The sequence below is a fragment of the Borostomias antarcticus genome (assembly GCF_949987555.1).
Source record: "Borostomias antarcticus genome assembly, chromosome: 10".
Lineage (NCBI taxonomy): Eukaryota > Metazoa > Chordata > Actinopteri > Stomiiformes > Stomiidae > Borostomias > Borostomias antarcticus.
Genome location: NC_140243.1, coordinates 20,882,657 through 20,902,991, shown reverse-complemented (window position 1 = coordinate 20,902,991; position 20,335 = coordinate 20,882,657). Strand labels below are relative to the sequence as shown.

Below are 20,335 nucleotides of genomic sequence, written 5' to 3'. Positions count from 1 at the left end.
TTTTACTGCTTTCAGTTGTCTTCTAGAGTTGTCCCTCTCCCAAGCCATGCTTACGTGCGAGATCTGTGCCGAAGAGTTTCTCTTGGAGGAGGACATAAGGACGCATCTCCTGCTGAGCCACGTAGAGAACCAGATGACCTGTCCCCTTTGCTGTCTCGCCGGTGTGTCCTACGACGAACTCAGCTTCCATATCAGCACGGCGCATCCCGAGAGCCACGAAAGAGCACCAACTGACGTCGCTGGCAGGGGCCACTTTAGCTCCACTAAAGTGGACGTTCAATCCAGTAATAGGGGTCGGTCTGAGAGTTGTGAAGGAGCAGCAGCGAAAGGGAGCAGATGTGATGCACCTGTGGTAGGCTCTCTCAGGGAATCCGTTCACCCTGCTACGCCCGTGCCTCTAGGGGCCACACTTGCCAACCGGCAGGCCCCCGCTGGGGGGACAGTGATCATGACCGAAACCTTGCCTGAAATTGTGACTCCAGACCCTGTTCCCCCAGCTAAGACTCCAGGCAGTCTAACAAGAGCTGCCCTAACCTCAACTCCCGGTGGCCGACACTGGAAAGAGAAGGAGAAGGAGGTCAAAACAGAGCACAGCCAGGCCAAACAGAAGCGGGTCTCCTCTCCTAGAAAAGGTGAAGTGAATGTGATGTCAGGGATTTTTTTTTTTTTATAGAACGTCTCTGGTACTGTGTGGTCCTTGGATTTGGTCCTCCTCACTGTAGTAATATGTGTCTAATGTGTTTGCGTTGTGACTGATTGTGTTTGTGCTTTGTTCTTAATGTTGTGTTGTCTGATGTTAACTTTTTCTTGTGTTGTGCTCTTTCTAATGTGTTGTGCTGTGTTCCACAGCAAAGCAGTTTCTCTGCCCTCTGTGTGCTCGGGTCTTCAGTGACTGCTTCATCCTGCAGCAGCATGTGGAGCTGCACCTACAGGAGCCAAATCTATCTGAAGGTACTGGGTCTGTCTGGCAGAACTGACACAGCAGATCACTACTGGGTCTGTCAGGGTTAGGGCCAGTTCACTGCTAGAGTTAGGGACTGTTCACTATACCCAACAAAAAAACAACAGATGTACAGGTAGCCTACTTTGTACGGACTAACACAGTCTTACTATACAGTAGAATGCAGACGATAGCCCTTTGTAAGGACTAACACAGTCATACAGATTATATTGTTCTTCCTGCTTGCAGAGGCATCGTCACCATCAGTTGAGGAGTCACCTTCATCCAGCAGTAAGGGTTGGTCCTCCTCTTTCTCTTTCACGTATGACCTCTGTTTGTATTGGTTTCCTCTCTCTGTTTCTCTCCTCCTCTTCCCATCATGCTTTGTGATCCCCAAGGGTAAAGGGAAAGATCATTTTACCTTTTAGTTGGTGAATCCTGTTTATTCAATATTTGATTAAAACATTAGATTGTCCCCATCAACAGACCGATATTAGCTCAATACCATGTACATTATATTCCCCAGGACAAGTGAGGGGACAAAATAATATTACATTTAGTACAATACTACTGTTTTTTTCTGTCTTTGGCAATTAAAGCTCAAAACACAACAGCCCCCACATGCCCCTACGCAACGTGTAGAATGCTAAAGTTGTGCTGTCTTTTAAAGACAAGATTATTCAGTCATCGCCTTTAACCCCTGTGTGTCTGGACTGGGCTGTCCCCAGGTGGGGACAGGTACGAGTGTCCGCTGTGTTCTCTGGTGTGTGAGGACAGCCCTTCACTACAGGAGCATGTGGAGCTTCACCTGGACTGCAGCCCAGACGCAGCAACAGGTACAGACACAACTACAGACACCACTACAGGTACAAGCACAACTACAGACACCACTACAGGTACAAGCACAACTACAGACACCACTACAGGTACAAGCACAACTACAGACACCACTACAGGTACAGACACAGCTACAGACACCACTACAGGTACAAGCACAACTACAGACACCACTACAGGTACAAGCACAACTACAGACACCACTACAGGTACAAGCACAACTACAGACACCACTAGAAGTACAGACATCACTTTAGATACAGACACCACTACATATACAGACCACACTACAACACAGATAGCAGCACAGACACAACTATAGACAACTACAGAAACAGACACTTCAAGGTTAGGGTTAGTTAGGGTTCAGTTATAGGTAAGGTTAGTTTGGGTTAAGGTTAGTTAGGGTTATGGTGAACATTAGCTAAGGTTATGGTAAAGTAATTGTGATATCCTTACAAAAAAACCACTTTTAATGTTATATGTAATATTTGTAGTTGTTAAAGCTACAGTATGTAACTTCTATACTATGAGCCAGATAAAAAGAAGCTAGCAGTGAGGGAAAATTCAGTCTGCCAGAGTAAATTCAGTCTGCTTCACAGTCACAGTTGGTGGGTTTGGGTATGTCCACAGTCCCAAATACCTCACCCTCAGCTCCAAGCTTTTTATGCTTTGGTGTAGACCCCACACCACCAAATTATAATAAAAGGAGCTCAATCACCTATCCATCTTGATTTGTCATAGCATATATAAATATTTAAATGTTTAAAGTCAGACAAAAGTCTTCCATACAGTGGACACTGTTAGCTAAGTTTGTGTCTAATGTCTCCTGACTGTGTCCCAGACCTGAGGGTGGCCCGGAGGCTCCAGGAGGAGGAGGAGCAGAGGAGGCAGCAGGAGGCCAGGGAGGAGGCAGACGACTTCAAGAAGCTACAGGTTAATACTGTCTGTCTGTGTGTGTGTGTGTGTGTGTGTGTGTGTGTGTGTGTGTGTGTGTGTACAGTATGTGTGCCTTCATTCTCATATTGTGTAATCAAGTGTGTTTGTGAGATCCAACTGTGAAGGGATGGTTCTTGTGTTTGCTGTATGTGAGTATGCAAAATACTGCTCATTAGTTCTTTCTTATGCGGTGTTGACCTCTCTGTAACCTGTGTGGGTGTGTAGAAGCAGTTTGGGCTGGACGGCAGTGGAGGTTACCTTAGGCAGATGGAGAGGAGCATGGAGAAAGCTGTGTCTAGAGGCCAGATGGTCCCTGCTGACTTCCACTCCAAGAGAGCTGAGATGATAGAGTCTCTGGCCTCAGGGCTCGATGACGGCAAGACCAAAACTCAGGGTGGGTGTTTGCGTGTTTTTTTTGTGTGTGGTTGTGTACTTGTATGTTTGTGCATGGCTGTGTATGCTTTTGCGTACATGTGTTTGTGTGTGTGATTGTGTGCCTTGTGAGACCGCCCTCCTTGCAGTGACAGAGTCACTTCACACCGCAAGAGTCCGCCCTGATACTCCTAGACCTGTCAGTAGCATTTGACATGGTAGACCTCCAGATCCTCCTTTCCACCCTTGAGGACAAAGGCGTCACTGCCTCTGCATGCTCCCTGTTTGCATCCTACCTGACGGGCCGCTCCTACCAGGTAACATAGAGAGAGTCAATGCGGAACCACGTAGTCTGACTACTGGGGTTCCACAAGGGGCAGTCCTGGGTCCTCTCTTTTTTTCCCTCTACACTACATCTCTGGGTTCTGTTATTCACTCACATGGCTTCTCCTATGTCGATGAAACCCAACTGGTCCTGTCATTTCCACTTTCTGACAAACAAGTGGACACATGCATAGCTGCATGCTTGGCTGACATATCGGAGTGGATGGCGACACACCACCTCAAGCTCAACCTGGACAAGACTGAGCTGCTGTTCTACCCGGGGAAGGGCTGCCCACACCGGGACCTGGCCTGGCCATCACCATTGACGACACAGTGGTGCTGCCAACTCCCTGGTTGACCAACTGTCGTTCTCGGCACATATCACATCCGCTATACACTCTTGCAGATTCCTGCTCTAGAATTCGCCCTTTCCTCACTGACAAAACGGTGCAGGTGCTCATCCAGACCCATCATCTCCTGCATGGAATACTGCAACTCCCTCCTTGCTGGGGTGCCGGCGTAAGCCATTCAACCTCTGGAGCTTGTCCAGAAAAATGCTGCTCGCCTGGTGTTCAACCACCCCAAGTTCTCCCACACAACATTCTTTCTCCGTTCTCTACACTGGTTCCGAGTAGCAGCTTGCATCAAGTTTAAAACAATGGTAGTAGCTTACAGGGCAATGAAAGGAATAGCTCCCTCCTACCTCCAGGCCATAGTCGAGTCCTACGCCATACTGTCGTACCTTGTACCTTGTACTGTCGCTCACAGCAAGTTCTCCTGGCCTGTCTGTGCGGAGTTTGCAAGTTCTCCCCATGTTCGCAAAGGTTTCCCCCATAAAGAAGCCAGTATGAGAAACATGCAGAAGAACAGCTAACGCTGTTCGTCCCTGGCAAAGACAGACAGGAGCATTTAGTCCCAGCGTACGACACACGCTGCCTACTGTCTGCTCCAGCCTGCCCTTGGGGGAAGGATGTCGGGATGGGTTAAGAACAGAGAGAAGTTTCATTGCTGGATGACATTTTGTGTGTGTGTGTGTGTGTGTGTGTTTTGCTGCCTACACAATAAAGATGTTTGTTTTTGTTTGCGTGTGTGTGCGCATGTGTGTGTGTGTGGTTGTGTACTTCTGCGTGTTTTTCTGAATTGCCTTTTTCACCAACCGTTGGGTTGGAGGTGGGAGGTGGGTGAGATAAGTCAGTCTCTCCATCCTTGTCTATTTATTCATCCTTATCCATCCCTTATCCATCCATCCTACGTTCTCTGCTATCATCTGTTTCTGTCCCAGGCTTGCTGGGGGCCCTGTATGAGTGGTACCAGCATGAGGCCAGGGATTGTGTCCAGGTGTGGCTGTGTGCTGAGACAGACCACTACTGCTGCTCAGAGGGAGATAAGGGCTGGGGGTGTGGCTACAGGAACTTCCAGATGCTTCTGTCCTCTCTGAACAGAACCGAGCCTTACGCTGCCTGTCTCTCAGGTACACACACACACATTCTCACTATATCCTTGTAGATAAGGTGCTGTACAGAGTGACCAGAAGAATTTCATTTTGGTCATGACAACATTACCGTTGACAACATGGTAAATATATCTTATTTCTTGGAATGCAGCTGTTATTGATTATTTTTACTTTCAGATTTTTGCTTGTTGTTTAAGATGTGGTACAGGGGAATGAGCATTGGGGTAAATCACAAAATAAAATTGTGAATTGGATTTTACCATTTTGTTTTATGCTGAATTAATTGCAATAAACGTTTTGTTAAAGTATAAACACACATTCATATTTTCTATTTCTTGTACACACATCTCTTGCATACTGTAGACACACACACATCTAACCCTAATCCTCTTGGCCTCTCCCTCGTCTTTCTCCCAGGGTCATGCTCCATCCCCAGCATCCCCAGGGTGCAGAGTATGATCGAGGGGGCATGGCGGGAGGGGCTGGACCCACAGGGGGCATCACACTTCAATCAGCGTCTGCAGGGCACTCGAGCCTGGATCGGAGCTACAGAAATCTACTCTCTGCTCACATCCCTGGGAGTCAGGTCAGAACCCAGGCTGCGTTCCGAATCGCCTACTACCCTACTATATAGTATGCCAAAACAGAATGTAGTATGTCCCAATACATAGTATGCCACATGCAGTATGGCAAAAATACCAGGATGTCCTACTACATCCGGTCGTATTTTGCAGTATGCAAGCCAGCAGGCTTTTCTGGCTATTCTGACCCACAATCCTGTGCGCAACGGAAATGTGCGTCACATGTGCGAGTCGTGACAGCTGTAGATGAATGTCGCGTTATGGACAGCGACGGATGTGGGCCAATTTCAAGGCGCAATGTTATGACAAGGTAGTATGTCCCAATTGGATGCCTACTGCTTGCAAAGTACGTACTTTCTAAGGGCAGCTGTAGTAGGTACTGGTAGTAAGAAGTAGAAGTATGCGATTCGGAACGCAGCCTAAGTCACTCTGGGAATCGGGGGTCTGAACCCAGTTCTCTATGGGAGTCTTGGGATCAAAACCCAGTCCACTCTGGGAATCAGTGGATCAGAACCCAGTCCACTCTGGGAATCAGGTGCATGTCCTGGGAGTTAATAAGGATCAGAACCTAGTCTGTTTTGGGAGTCAGTCACATACCAGTGATCTTAAGCAGCCGGTGGCATGGTCAAACACATCGTAGAAATCACAGACCATCTGGTGACTGTCTCAGTAATCTTAAAGTAGTAAAGGATAAAATCATGTTTAGCCCTGTTTTAAGGTTACTTATGATCATATACAATGGTTCAGATCAAAACGTTGACAAAACTAGCATTTTTGAGAAAGTCTGATAATTGCTCTACCACCGTTTTGGTCATACAATGGATGTGGGTGGGCACCGGGAAAAATCATTCAAAACACATGTTAAAAAAAGTGCTAGTTTTGTCAACGTTTTGATCTGAACCATTGTATATGATCATAAGTAACCTTAAAACAGAGCTTAACATGCATTTTCCCTTTACTACTCCTTTAAGGTCTTAAGCATGGGTCCACACTTTTTATTGCCTTAATTGAATATTGCATTTCGCAATGAGATCCTTCCAATGCCTTGTGCTGTCCGTTGTGCATCCACAGTGGCCGTATCGTGGATTTCCATCAGCCCAGCGGCCCAGGTGGCAGCCACCCCAGACTGTTTGAGTGGGTGAAGCAGTATTTCTCTCTGCCAGCCAGCAGGGGTGCCAGACTACCCCCCAGGGTGGTGCTCACCTCCCGGCCCCCAATCTACCTGCAGCATCAAGGTAGGGTTCTACCTACCTGGGTCACAATACTATTTGAACATTTCAATAACTTATCTATGCTAGATTGTTCTTGTCTGGCACAGTGGAATCAATGGGCCCAAAAATACAAAACTCACACTTCTGACACTCAAGCAAAGTAATTTTAAGGATATCAAATGGTGGTGTACAGTATGCGTGTGTGTGTGTATGTGGCTCAGGCCACAGTCGTTCTATAGTGGGTCTGGAGCAGAGGAGGAATGGGAGTCTGGTTCTGCTGCTGCTGGACCCTGGTTGTAGCCCTGCGGACATGAGGAAGCTGCTCGGCACAGATGCCCTCGCCGCCGTCAGACGCCTCAGGAAGTTCCCTGGCAACCTGAAGCACCAGCAATACCAGGTGGTGGCAGTAGAAGGCGTGCTGTCTCCAGAGGACAGACAGGTGAGACTAGCTGACACTGGTCTGACGGGATTGGCCAGTTGCGAGCATAAGGTTGATTGGTTGATAGATTGATGATGTGTGTTGGTTTTTGTTTTTCAGACGCGCATTCAGAGCTCCAGAACACTGCGTGCTGAGAGAATACCTTGAGGCTGGGGAACATCTGAGTTTAGTTCAGGATTATATCACTGTGAATGTATATCTATTTTCTAACATTTACTTTTGGAGTGTTTGTTTTAATAAGGCAATAAAGTATTTTAATTAGAGGCTCTCTATTTATTCTTTTTTTTTTTTTCTACCAATGACTGGAACCCTACCCTGAATTAATATCCCTTCCCTGCATGATGGCTGTTCTGACAGGGCGGCTAGGAGCCCCTCTAGTCTACCCAGAGGAAGTGGGAACTCGACCAAGTGCTCACTGAGGGGGGGGGTTGGGTGAAGGGTATGGAGCTAGTACTATACAGGCTCCTTCTGACAGGGGTGTAGAGCTAGTACAACTATAGACAGACTACTTTGGACAGGGGTGTGGAGCTAGTAAAACTATAGACACTCCTGCTGAAAAGCTATAGTGTAAAGTGAAGGCACTTAAAAAGATTAACCTAGAGATTAAAGATGAGCCTTATTTCTTTCAATGTGTGTGCTGATTAATTTGTGTTATGTGTGGAAGAAAACTGTCTTCACTCTTTGTGGCTTCAGGTATAAAACTTGTAGAGACAATGTACACAGGTACAAGAGCCAAGGTGTAGTGACCCCAGATGGCAACAGCCAGGAGTTTGACATCCTGGTTGGGGGGTTGTAAGGGCACATGCTTGCCCCTTTCCTCTTAATAGTCCTGGACTATGCGCTCAGGAAGGCCATCCGTGGTTGGGAGCAGGAACTTGGCCTCACTAGAACTCCTAGTAGGTCAAGACGACACCCTGCTGTCCTATCAGACCTGGACTTCACGGACGACATCAGCCTGCTCTCCGACCACGTAGAGCAAGCACAGAAGCTCCTATGCAGAGTGGAGACAGGGTGCCAAGTTTGGCCTTCGGCTAAATGCCAAGAAAACCAAGCTTATTACTTACAACATCCTCCTGGACCATCCACCTCTAACAACAGGAGGCACTGCTCTGAAGGAAGTCAATGACTTCAAATACCTGGGCTCTTGGGTCAACTCATCCAAGCAAGACTTTAAAGTGAGGAAGGCGCTTGCATGGAAGGCTCTGAACGACATGGCCAGTGTGGAACTCCAACCTCACCCGAGAAATCAAGCTCAGCTTCTTCTATGTGACGGTAGTCTGTCCTATATGCTGGAAAATAGCAGCTGGGAAAATGAGGCTGGCTGGTCACTGCCAGAGACACCAGGAGCTTCCAACCAGCAAACTGGTGCAATGGAAGCCGACACACAGGCATCAATCACGAGGGCCTCCCACACTAACGTACTTAAGAAGGATGCAGGAGCAGAAAGTACCTGAGCGCTAGCTAAATGTATGGAGGATCGGGAAGACTTGAAGCACCGATGGAGGGCTCGTCCGAGGACGACCTAGAGAGACGATGATGACCCAGACACAGTCGATGTTCTGGAGGTATTTGGGGGACATGATGTAGCCTGGAGGGTCTGAGTCACTTAGCTGGATGTCTCCTTCACATGCTGGCTGGGAAAGGGAGGGAGGAAAGAGCAACAGCCAGATGTCCTTCAGAACATACTGAACTCAAGAGGCCAGATCCCAACTCTCCTCCGCTCTGATACTCCCAGGTAGTGGATGAGTGGTAGTGAACGAGTGCAGGAAGGGAGGAGATAAGAAAATCTTTTAGGACGCACCATTCTAATACATGGCTCTGCTGTGATTGTGTGATGGACAGGGAGGGACACCTACTGTAAATTAGCTCTGCTTGTGCCTTTTTGATCTATCCTATAAACTGGTACTGCATATTGGCCTCCATACCCAGAATCAGTAGCGATCCTGTAGAAGTCTGGATTTTTCAATATTGATGGTAACAGTCCACTGCTGCCTTGCCAAGCCGTGTCTCTACAAAACGTCTGGTGAAGTCACCTGCTGTTGCTGCTTTACAACTCCATTCCAACATAGCTTGCTAACAGCCTGAATTTTATCTTCAACTGTTACATTAAACACGTTGTGGTCACATCCTGCCCATTACGTCAACACAGCACGAAGAGTAGTACAACACAGATCTGTTGGATTTAATGTTATCAGGATTCAAATGATATACAACGCTGAATCAAATGCTCTTTGAACTGACTTGTTGAGGAGCCCCGACCGACCAGCCAACCAACCATTGTTAAAAGTCTGTGTTTGGAAAAGAAATGTGGTGAGGGAGTTATTTTTTTGCCGGGCTGGGTCACATGACTCAAAGGCTTCCTGTTTCAGTCCTCATCGCTGCCAAGGTCCAGGGGGTTAAAGTCAGGGTCGTCCTCATCCAAGTCCAAATCATCAATGTCCTGGAACAGTGACTCGTCCACTTCAACATTGTTTCCAGCTGGAAGGACAGAGGGACAGTCATACAGTACTCAGTAAAAAATAAAATGCAAGCAACACACACACACACACACACTTTATCCTTACAGTCTTCGAGGAACTGTATATCCGATGTGTCAAGATTGTGGTCTGTCTCAAAGAGCTGTTTCCCTGGAAGAAAAAAAAAACAGTTGCTGTGGAAACCAGAAGTTCAGGGCTATTTGTGAAGCTAGGTAGTACTGTGTACAATGAAAACACTAACATGCTGAGTCAACCCAGGCTCCTCGAGGTGGTTGCATGTCTACTGTATGTGAGGAGAAGCTCTCAAGCAAGCCCACTTGAACTCCCACAGCTATGTGTACAGTATGTGGGAGAAAGACCTACCTGTGAGTTTGGTCTTTCCTATCTGCTCTTCCTCTTTCTGTCTTTTTCTCTTGATCTCTGTCATATCCTGCTCAAACGTGGCTTTCCATGCCAGGAAGTTCTCAATAGTGACCACTGTGCCTTGGAAGGCCACCTGTCCAAACACACACGCAAACACATCCATGCACACAGAGTTATAACAGCTACTGGAATAGCCCCAGTGCTACCTGCAGTAAGCTATGACCTAACAGCACCCAATGACCAGGGCTCCAGAGTGCCAGCATTTCTCTGTCCTATTCAAATTTTCATCAGTGTGAGTGCCTGAACATTTTTAGAATCTAGGTCAGATTCACATTCTCTTTTCTTTTCCTCTTAATTCGAATACCATGACTTATCATTTTGTTATCCTGCTACAATGTTTTATTATTAAGAATACCACGCATGTATTTTTGTCCTGTGCTTGTTTCGTTGGCTACGTTTTACCAAAAGTGTAGCATTGCATGGCTGTGGTACTATGTTGAATAATTTGCCTTTCAAACAAGACAGTGTAGACTGTAAGTCCTTGACATTTGTAACGGACAGCATTTACAATGTCTTATATATGAAATGGCAGTATACTGTATCTTAAGTATGCACTGCTACATACACATAGCCTGTTGTATGATACAATTATCATTTTCCAATTTCTTCCATACAATTCGAGCCAATGATTTAAGTGTTTGGGGTTTGCACTGTATCTGCTTATAAACAGTTGGTGTACTTTGACTACAAAGCTAATCTATAGAAAGATCTAATCATTCCATTACGAAGTGATAAAGTGACTTGATTATGAAAAGAAAGCTAAAGGAGCCTATTGTTCAGCACCAAAGGCACCGCAGCAAAATGTGGTACCACTAGCTGAAAAAGTTAGTTGCACCAGTGGAAAAAATTCATCCAGAGCCCTGCGAATGACACCATGCACACATCAGACCCTCTCACACCTTCTCAGCCTCCTCTGCCTCCCTCTCTTTCCGGCTCTGCTCCTCCTCTCGTCTGTTCTTGATCTGGTCGACGATCTCGTTGAGTTTCTCCTGAACCGCGTTCACCAGGGTGAATATCATCACCATGCCCAGGCTCTCCTCTGCCTACAACAGGGAACAGGGCAACGGGCAGTTGGAGAGAGAGAGAGAGATACAGACAGTCAGACAAGCAGAGACAGAGACAGCGAGATAGACATATAGAGACAGAGATACAGACAGATAGAGACGGAGATACAGACAGATAGAGAGAGACAGACAGACAGACAGACAGACAGACAGACAGACAGACAGACAAGACAGGTAAGCAGTCAGAGAGTAAGTCAGACAGAGAAACAGGAACACAGAGATAGAGGTACAGACAGACAGAGACAGGAGGGAAGTCAGAGAGGGAGATACAAGCAGGCAGCCAGACAGAGAGAGAGAGACAGTGAGACAGAGGCAGACAGGCAAACAGGTAGAGAGAAAGAGCTGTGTAATGGTAAAGTGATTCAGTTGTTGTGATTGTGCACTGGCAACTCTGCATGAGCTAAAATAAACCTGGATCAACGTTTCTCTCGTCTGACAACTTCTTTATTAAGGACCTAATAATTACAGTAAGCAAATTTCTATTATGAATATATTGATTAGTGATATGAATATACTGATTAGTCATCAACAGCCAATTGGGAAGGCAATCAGTCAGACAGACAAGCACAGGTGATTCCCAACCTATGGGCCTCGGCCCCCTAGTGGTCTGCAAAGGTAATGAGATAGGCTGCCAAACCATTCCCAAAAATTAGGGCTGTACCCGACTCTGAATTTTGTGAGTCCAATCAGATTCGCCTGTTCAAACCAGAATCCTGTCTGTGTTGAAACATCAGCTTTCTACAGAGATCTGTTAAAGGCCTCAGTGCAAATGAGCAGGACAGCCTTGTGGAGTTATCGTGTGATGGTACCTTGAAAATCTTTTTTGCATAGAAAACGCACACAAAAATAGCAAGTGGATAATTATGTAGGATGAACTTAAACTGTATTCAATGTTTAGCCTATGTTATAGTTCCCATAATATGACGAGAGGTATTGAATGGGTCAGCAATCCTGATCTGTAGGCTAATCATTGAGCAATAGGGGAATTGGTTGTGTGTAAGCCAATGATCAAAAATCAAAATAGGAATTGGATATGGAGTTTGGATTACTGTAAAAAATCAAGAGGAATTTAGATGGGCGGCCCATCTGTGGATGACCTGATGATGTGGTGAACCAAGTAATATGGCAGGCCTTATCTGGAACGCTTCGCTCGAGGATGAAGTTGGATGAATGGATGGACTTAATTTTGGCTTCTTGGTAAAATTGATTGTGCTCAAAAACATGAAAGAATAAAACAAAAAATGCAGCAACACGAAGTAGATGAGATAGTGGCTGGGAAGCAAAGGGAACTGGTCAAATTATGGCAATATAAAAGTAATATAAAAGTCGCATTTTCAATGACGTGCGAATCGCAATGACAGGGAATATCCGTTCTGTCCGCTTAGACGACAGTCGCATTAGCAGATGTCTGATTCATATCGTATCATATCGAAACGTATCTGAGAATATCCGATTCCATGTGCTTTTTTCCTGCTTACACGTGCATAATACAATACATATCTGATATGTGCCACATGTGAGCAAAAAAACAGAATTGGGTTACTTCAACCAGGCAGTGTAAATGCGGCCTAAGACAGAGACAGCCAGTCAGGCAGGCAAGTAGACAGGGAGATAGCCAGTCAGAGCTACTGCTGCTGCAGTAAGGTTTGGCCCGTTTCACACCAAGCCTTCAGTTGAAATGTGTAGGGTGAATAAATCGGACTGATGGGTTGGTGAAATGAGCTTTAGATAGACAGGGAGACAGACAGCCTAGACAGAGACAGACTAGACAGACAGACAGACTGCCTAGACAGAGAGACAGACAGACCTGCTGCTGCAGTAAGGTGAGGACGTCCTCAGCGTCTGTATCCTCCAGGTTCTCCTGGGAGTAGATCTCCCATAGAGGAGCCTCATCTGGGTACTGCTCCACGTAGGTGAACTTAAGGGTCGCTTCTACCACTACAGCAGAAATGACAAACCTGTTACATCACACTATTTAACATCTCCACGAAGATGACAAACTTGTTGCCATCACACTACCAACCAAAAGAGTTTGGCGCAAAGTGTGGTGACACCCATGGCAAGCAGTGAGCATACTTTGGTGAGTTGCCTTTTACTGTAGTTGGCTGAACATCACAGATTTTCCCTCCTATAGAGTCGAGCAGTACGGGGCGGATTGTACAGTATGTAAACATGGGATATCACGGAGCCCTGAATCAGGTCCAGCCCATGCTTCAGCATGCACGCCACCCGAGTACTTACTCTCATCGTTCTCCCCTGCATCTGATGTCACAGTGATGGTGAAGCTAGCCGGCACCTCTGATAGCACTGGACACACAAGTAAATGACAACAGTATCAGGCTAGATGCTACACAACAATGTGTTCAAGAAGACTCTCCTCAAACCAAATTCAGGCTTACTGGCTGCTATGGCCCAAAAATGTATAGACTGCTGAACTGATCTTCGCTAGCATGAGCGCTGGATAGCTGCAATATAAGAGCCCCGTTACAGGTCTGGCGAGGCATGAACATGTGACAGACTCTAGAGCTAGCTTATTGAGAAGTTTACGAGTTGACATCTACACTTAAAATAGGTTCAGGCTAGCTGGCGTTAGTTATCTTAGCTAGCTATCACTAGCTTGAACTCAAACGAACTACTAGCTATTCTTGTTAGCATGCCTCAGTAGTAACTAGTACTAGCTGTGATTATTCAGCGTCCAGAGAAAGAAAGGTGACCTGTAAACGAATCCGGGTAAATTGACTCAAGAGCTTCCAGCTCGTTCCGCTGCTCTTCGGCGTAATCTGTCATTTTCTTCTATAATTATCCATCAAGAAACATAAACTCATCCCTCCAGTGAACAGGCGTGCTCGGCTCTGCACCAGGCCCAGCGACGATTACCTCGAGCATCACTTGTTGGTCTGACCATAAAACTACTTGTTATTTGTATCAATCTTTTTGCTTCTCACTAAAATATAACTAGTTTGGATGTTCTACATAAACCTAGTTAGTTCCGCGGTGCTAATATTCTTCAGGGTTTTATTAAATCCTTCATCTATTTTATCAGCAATGGACTAGTTTGGTCTAGCAGCATCTGACGCGTCTTACAATTTAGGGTATAGGCTCTGTGCACCAGCTCCACTACTTCCTGAAAGTCACTTGGCTTCTTTATTTCCTGTCCAATATGATTGGATTAAGTGATTAATCAGGTGTGCGCTGGGTCTTCCGCACACCTGATTAATTAATTAATCCAATCATATTGGACAGGAAATAAAGAAGCCAAGTGACTTTCAGGAAGTTGTGGAGCTGGTGCACAGAGCCTATTCCACTCTCGTTCACAATGTTCCCTCGTCCGATCCATGTATACTTGAGATGATTGGGCACTATTTTTTATTTTGTTTACCTTTCGCCTGATGCTGGACTGTTTTTAAAGGACCATCGACACTGTAATGCTGCAATTCACTGTAGCCTACTCGGAAGTCAAATAGAACTTCAGTCTTCATCAAAAACGATTAGTGACATTGTTGGTAAAATTAATATCAGTCTTCATCAAAAACGATTAGTGACATTGTTGGTAAAATTAATATTAGCCTATAATTGGTGAAAATCAATATAAAATCAAAATTATAAATGGTGCTCAGAGAACACAGACCTCCACCCCTGAATGCATTTCGTGGCTCTGTGTATGCCTAAATCGAATGGGTCCTAAATTGGTGCATGCCACACCCATCCACTGAGTTTCATGAAAAGCAGTCTGGTAGTTTTTGCATAATACTAGACTAAAAAATGAATGGAGGTGAATGGTCGGCTCAGCTGTGTTTGGGCGGCTCGTGGACCCACTCCGTGATTCAGTCCGCTCCAGAATTTAATGTTAATTAACATTAACATTTAATGTTAATGTTTAATGTTAGTTGACCCATGCTACACCCCTCCACCGAGTTTCATGAAAATCAGTCTGGTAGTTTTAGCGTAAACTTGGTCTAAAAAGTGAATGGAGGTGAGTGGCTTTTCATGTTCGGGCAGCTCGTGGACCCGTGATTCAGACCTGCTCAAAAATGTTATGAGTTCTAAGATGGCCCATGGAACACCGCTCCACCGAGTGTCATGAAAATCGGTGTGGTAATTTTTGCGTAATCCTGCTAACAACCAAACAAACAAACCCAGGAACGGCTCATGGACCCCATGATACGGAGCCACTCCAAAATTTTATACCAAGGCTACACCCCTCCACTGAGTGTCGGTCTAGTCGTTTTTGCATAATCCTGCTGACAGACCATGTATGGACACACGCCACTGAAAACAATACCACTTGCCCTGTGCTGTCGCTGGGGCGGAGATAACAAGATGAAGGCTAGGTGTGTCTGTGTGGGGCGTTCTTCAATGTTGTGAGTAATTGTATGTTCTGTGTCTGATTAAGTTTTGTAACTGTCTTAGTGGAACAATACTTGTATTCTATTTTATTGACATAAGGTCTGGAGTCTTAAGGAGGTTAGGGCTATGGTTTTTGGACATGTTGATGCATGACACCTGGGTTTGAGTGGCCAGCAGGCAGCCACCACAAACCGTCTCGCCATCCGCACACTCCTGGATTCACATGCATATTCACATCATGGTTTTATTGAACAGAATACAATACTTATAATAAATGTAATAATAATAACAATAATAATAAACTATTTGTATAGCACCTTTTATACAAAAAATGCAGCTCAAAGTGCTTTATAACAGGAAAATTACATGCACAGAGTGCTTCACAATAGATATAAAGTGAACATAAAAGCATGAAATCCCCCTATCCAAACAGAGTCTGTCTGTTCATAGGCCTGTAAAAGACTGGCTGGTTATAGCTTGGGCAGACATACTGTGATATTCTCCAAAATAGCAAACAACAAAATAGAAGAATGAAAATTATTGTACAAACAGGAAATCATTGTATATACAGTGCAAATGTGATATCCTGCAACAGTCCCCTAACAGTGTATTTGATAAATCATTTAACTAAAAAGGCCTCTTCACAGAGAGACATGAGAAACAGGGTTATCCAGTTTTTTCAGACTTCTGTAAACATTTCAAGCAACGTGTCTGTCTACAACTGTTAGGATGCATTGGAGAGACATTTCTTAATGTTGTGAAGTATTGCAAATACATAGGCAATTGTGATCAGCCTATCATAATAATATAGCCATCCTGCCAAACAATTACTGTACTTAAAAAAGCCTCAGAGCCAAGGTAGACACAGCACAGGGACGTGGCGGTCAGAGCAACCCTGGATCTAGGAGCAAACAAGAAGTGTATGAAGGTGAGAGACAGATGTCACACGTGGATGTTGACAGCACACAGGAGCCATTACCATCATATTATAGCTCCACTTAGGCTCCTGTAGCAGTAGATCCAAATAGCATGTGAATGTATGATGCCTTACATTCCTTTCTTACAACACTCTGAGAACAAAACAGTGAGAAATTATTTTCCTGAGTCAGTTGTATGAACAGTCTTAATGTTGGGTACATGTGAAATACACCTGTGGCACCGAACAGAGTCTCATCACTTCATGGAGTCATTTGTCCCGCTCCCCAGCCTCCAGGTCTTATCCCCATCTGTGAATGTATATAATAATAATAATAATAATAATTAGAGCTGCTGTGCAACACTGGGTTGGTGGAAGAGGAATTATAAAAAAAATGTAAAACTCTTAAAAATAGTGTATCTGAAATCATGTGTCTGAAATCCAAACAATACAGTGGCTAAGTAGGCATTTGCATGTTTATTCTGCATCACCCGGGGCTTGAATTCACAACCATAGCAAAGGTAATGTTGTTGTTGAGCCAAATAAGGTGGCAGTTTGAATTAAAAAAAAAAGTAGTAGTAATAATATCACAGCTACAGTAGATATTTACACCATAGGAAACCTGCATGAACATAGTGATGGGAATGAGTTGTGGGACTCTGGACTGAGCATGGATTCACTGATTGATTTTATTGGATTGAACACAGGTGGGACTGATGTAAGCTGACAAAAGACTGGTCAGATGAAGAGATGCAAACAAGATGAAGAAACAGTAACAGCTACACATAAATAAATCAGCAGTTTCCACAAAATATGTATTACTTTATTTGTTAAAATAAAGGAACCATGAGGGGCAAAACCCCAAATTAAAGATTAAACAATAAAACCAAGGTATACAGTCAACAAGTCGAGAACAAAAGACAAGCTTACAGACTTACAAGTTGGCACAGGACAGCAAATAATGAACAAACAAAAAGAGGGGAGAACATGTAGGCTATATATACACAAACAAGACAGGTGGAAACCAATCAAACAATCAGTGGCACAAGTCTCCTCTCAATCAGAGTCAATTTAGCCAGTTGTAGTCCTAGGGTCCGTTATTGGGGCGGGGTTGCCAACAACAACGTCTCTGATTGGTGGAGACATTGCATCGGATTGTGGGTAGTGTATTTTTTCATGTATGATCAGCAGTAGTTTGAGGGGACAAAATTAGGAACGACTTCAAAACACTGGATAATTTTTTTTTTTTTGTAAACATTTTGAGATAATATTTTGAAACTACATGTACCAAGTCATGAAAATGTCATTTATTTCATGAACATATGCGATTTACAGTATTGAGCGAGCATTTGCAGTTGCTGCATACAATACTGTTTACAGTAAAACAGTTTGCTGTGGGCTCAGTTTTTGATATTTCAAAAATCTGTGAAGATCATTTGAGGAGGACAGTCTGGAAATGCATTGTAACAATTGGGGTGTCAAATGTAGGAGGAGGAGGGTTTAATAGGTTTTACAGTTTTAGAAAACAGAGTGATATGCTTCATAATACCTGCCAGCTCGAAGCATATGGACTTTTCTACTCACTTGGGCCTACGCTTTGGCGGTGTTTGCAAAGTGATAGCACATACTGCTGATTTGTTATGATTTTTTTGAAGTTTTAAACTTAAGACTGTTGCTGTAGCGCCATCATCAGGACTATTAGCCCACAATGCCAGTTGAGGACTTTTGCCATAGGACTGAACCGATGTGCAAAGTGTGGTGATTCTTCATGCATGGGAAGTTAGACTTCCTAGGAAGAAAAAGAAAAAGAAGAAGAAGAAGAAGAAGCCTATTGAGAAATACAAGAGGGACCTGCAGCTGAGGCTGCCCGGCCCCTAATAATAACAATAAAAATAAAATAAAATAATAATAATCAACCCAAGGACGCTTTACAGTAAAAACAAATCAGACAGACAACAGAGAGGGTCTTCATCGGAAGCCATTGAAGTTGAATGAGGGTGGGGGTGATCAATCAATCAATCAATCAAAGCTTTATTTATATAGCGCATTTCATACCCAGAGGCAACACAATGCGCTTTACAGAGAACAAGGGAGGTGGGCAGACATCCCACCCCTACATATTCCAGAGGGAAGCAAAAAAACAGTAATCACCCGGGGGCCAGATAAGTGAGCTGTAAAAATTCTTCCCTGGCCCCTCTCAACGAGGCGATCGAGCAACCTCCTGGAGTATGTTTGTCTACCGGCTAAGAACATTTATAGAGCAATAAATAACATTAAATTACATTTTCAGAGTAAGAGAGGCTAATAACATCATAGGAGAGACATGGCAAACATTGGTGTATGTCTGTGTGTGCATAAATGTGCCTGGGCCCAGATAGAGGCAGGGTCAGGGGTAGGATCGGGGTAGGAAAAGGATACGGACCCGGGTTAGGGTGAGGGGAAGGGGATCTGAGCCCAGGACTGGTGTATGTCAGTGTGTGTGAGTGTGCCTGGGTCCAGGTAGAGGCAGGGGTCAGGGGTAGGGTGGGGGTAGGAAGAGGATACGGACCCGGGTTAGGGTAAGGGGTAGGGGGTACTGGGCCCAGGCCTAAAGCCGGAAGTGGACTGTTGTATGTCTGTTTGTACGTGTGTGTGTGTTAACTAATTTGTTACGACATCTGCAGCAGACACAGGGGTATCTATCGGTCTCAGGGTGGTCTGCTGGTGACAGTGGGGCATCCACTGGACCTGGTTAGAAGATAGGAGGGAGAGAGAGAGGCACTAGGGAGAGGGGAGGCAGAACAGGGTTAGTAGCACACAGAGCCATATATAGAGCAGTACATTACATCAAACAAAATTTTTAGAGCAAGAAAGGATAAGAGCATCATGGGAGAGGTGTGGCAAACACTGATGTGTGTCTGTGTGTGTGTGCGTGCCTGGGCCCAGATAGAGGCAGGGGTTGGGGTAGGGTGCAAACAATTAAGGGTAGGGTGCCCTGGCAGCACTGATGTGCCAGGGCTTGGTGTGAGTTAGAACCCTGGCAGCTGAGTTCTGCATGCATTGGAGCCTGTCCAGGGCAGTACTGGGTACCCCAAACAGGACTCCATTGCAGTAGTCGAGACGGGACGTAATGAAGATAGATGGGGGTCTCAGCGACCCAGAGAGCAGGTGGAGGCCTTGGCCTTGGTGTCCAACTTAGTGATTTGAGGAGTGTGCACTGGGGGAGGAGGGGCAGCATTGGGGCAGGCATGCTGCTGAGGGAGCGACACCCTGTGGCTGAGGTGCATGTGGAAGAGGACGGACAGGCACCAGAAACTGCAGGTAGATGGAGTTCTCTTTTGCCTGGAAGAAGTCCAGGAAGTTGAAGCAGAGGTCAGGGGCACCTGGGGGATGGGGGGCAGCATCAGGGGGTTAGAGTAGGCAGTTGATGAAGGAGAACAACGATCTGAGGTGATTTGGCTGGGAGCCAATGAGAGTGGAGTAGTATTGCATCTTGGTCTGGGAGAGAGCTTCTTTATAGGACCTCACACGGTCTTTAAAGGCCAGAAGGTAGACCTTCTTTTACAGAGCCTCTCCAGCTGGCGACCAGTGGCCTTCAAGGTGTGGAGTTCGGTGGTGAATCAGGGGGCGGGATGAGTAAAAGAGACAGTCCAGGTTTTGAGGTGGGCAAGAGAGTCAAGGCTGAGGGATAAGGCAGCGTTATAGTGCTATCAGGTTGGATAGAGCTGGTGTACTCATAGACTTGATGTTCCTGAACGTGATGGTACGTTCTGGGTGCGGTCTGGGCAGGGAGACATAGTGGTCAGATACAGCTAGGTCCACGTATTGAAGATGGGAGGGAGGTGAGCCAGTGGAGCATACCAGATCCAATGCGAGAACTTTGGTGTGGGTAGGACCTTGGACATGCTGGGTGATGTTGAATAAGTCTTGTGGTCCATTTTATAATGTCCTGTTAAGTCATTTATATAGTGATCCATTACCTAAGGAGAGTCATGTTAAGTCATCCCTACAGAAGTCCATGAGATGAGTCATG

General features: G+C 45.3%; 2 protein-coding genes across 2 annotated transcripts; one reads left to right on the top strand and one right to left on the bottom strand.

Annotated features, from left to right (window-relative positions):
- Positions 1-46: 46 nt before the first annotated feature.
- zufsp (zinc finger containing ubiquitin peptidase 1) lies at positions 47-7,292 on the top strand (the record flags this gene model as incomplete). Its single annotated transcript, XM_084444620.1, has 12 exons — positions 47-284; positions 402-632; positions 850-951; positions 1,190-1,237; positions 1,651-1,776; positions 2,622-2,713; positions 2,942-3,110; positions 4,695-4,883; positions 5,283-5,451; positions 6,518-6,681; positions 6,879-7,096; positions 7,196-7,292. 12 exons carry the CDS (start codon positions 47-49, stop codon positions 7,241-7,243), a joined length of 1,794 nt encoding a protein of 597 aa, XP_084300746.1. The 3' UTR covers positions 7,244-7,292.
- A 1,971-nt stretch (positions 7,293-9,263) lies between these two features.
- On the bottom strand, positions 9,264-13,915 carry rwdd1 (RWD domain containing 1). The gene is made up of 7 exons (XM_084444722.1): positions 13,775-13,915; positions 13,302-13,367; positions 12,868-12,998; positions 10,896-11,039; positions 9,937-10,069; positions 9,661-9,723; positions 9,264-9,574 (listed from the first exon to the last, which is right to left on the bottom strand). The coding sequence occupies exons 1-7, from the start codon at positions 13,845-13,847 to the stop codon at positions 9,462-9,464; spliced, it is 723 nt and encodes a 240-aa protein (XP_084300848.1). The 5' UTR covers positions 13,848-13,915; the 3' UTR covers positions 9,264-9,461.
- Between the last annotated feature and the right edge of the window lie 6,420 nt (positions 13,916-20,335).

Bases quoted from the DNA above. Each gene is read 5' to 3' on its own strand.
- rwdd1 (XM_084444722.1), bottom strand. From the start codon at position 13,847: ATGACAGATTACGCCGAAGAGCAGCGGAACGAGCTGGAAGCTCTTGAG. The intron at 10,070-10,895 runs GTGTGAGAGGGT...GTGTTTGGACAG, and splicing joins AGGCAGAGGAGGCTGAGAAG to GTGGCCTTCCAAGGCACAGT. The intron at 9,575-9,660 runs GTAAGGATAAAG...CTGTCCTTCCAG, and splicing joins TATACAGTTCCTCGAAGACT to CTGGAAACAATGTTGAAGTG.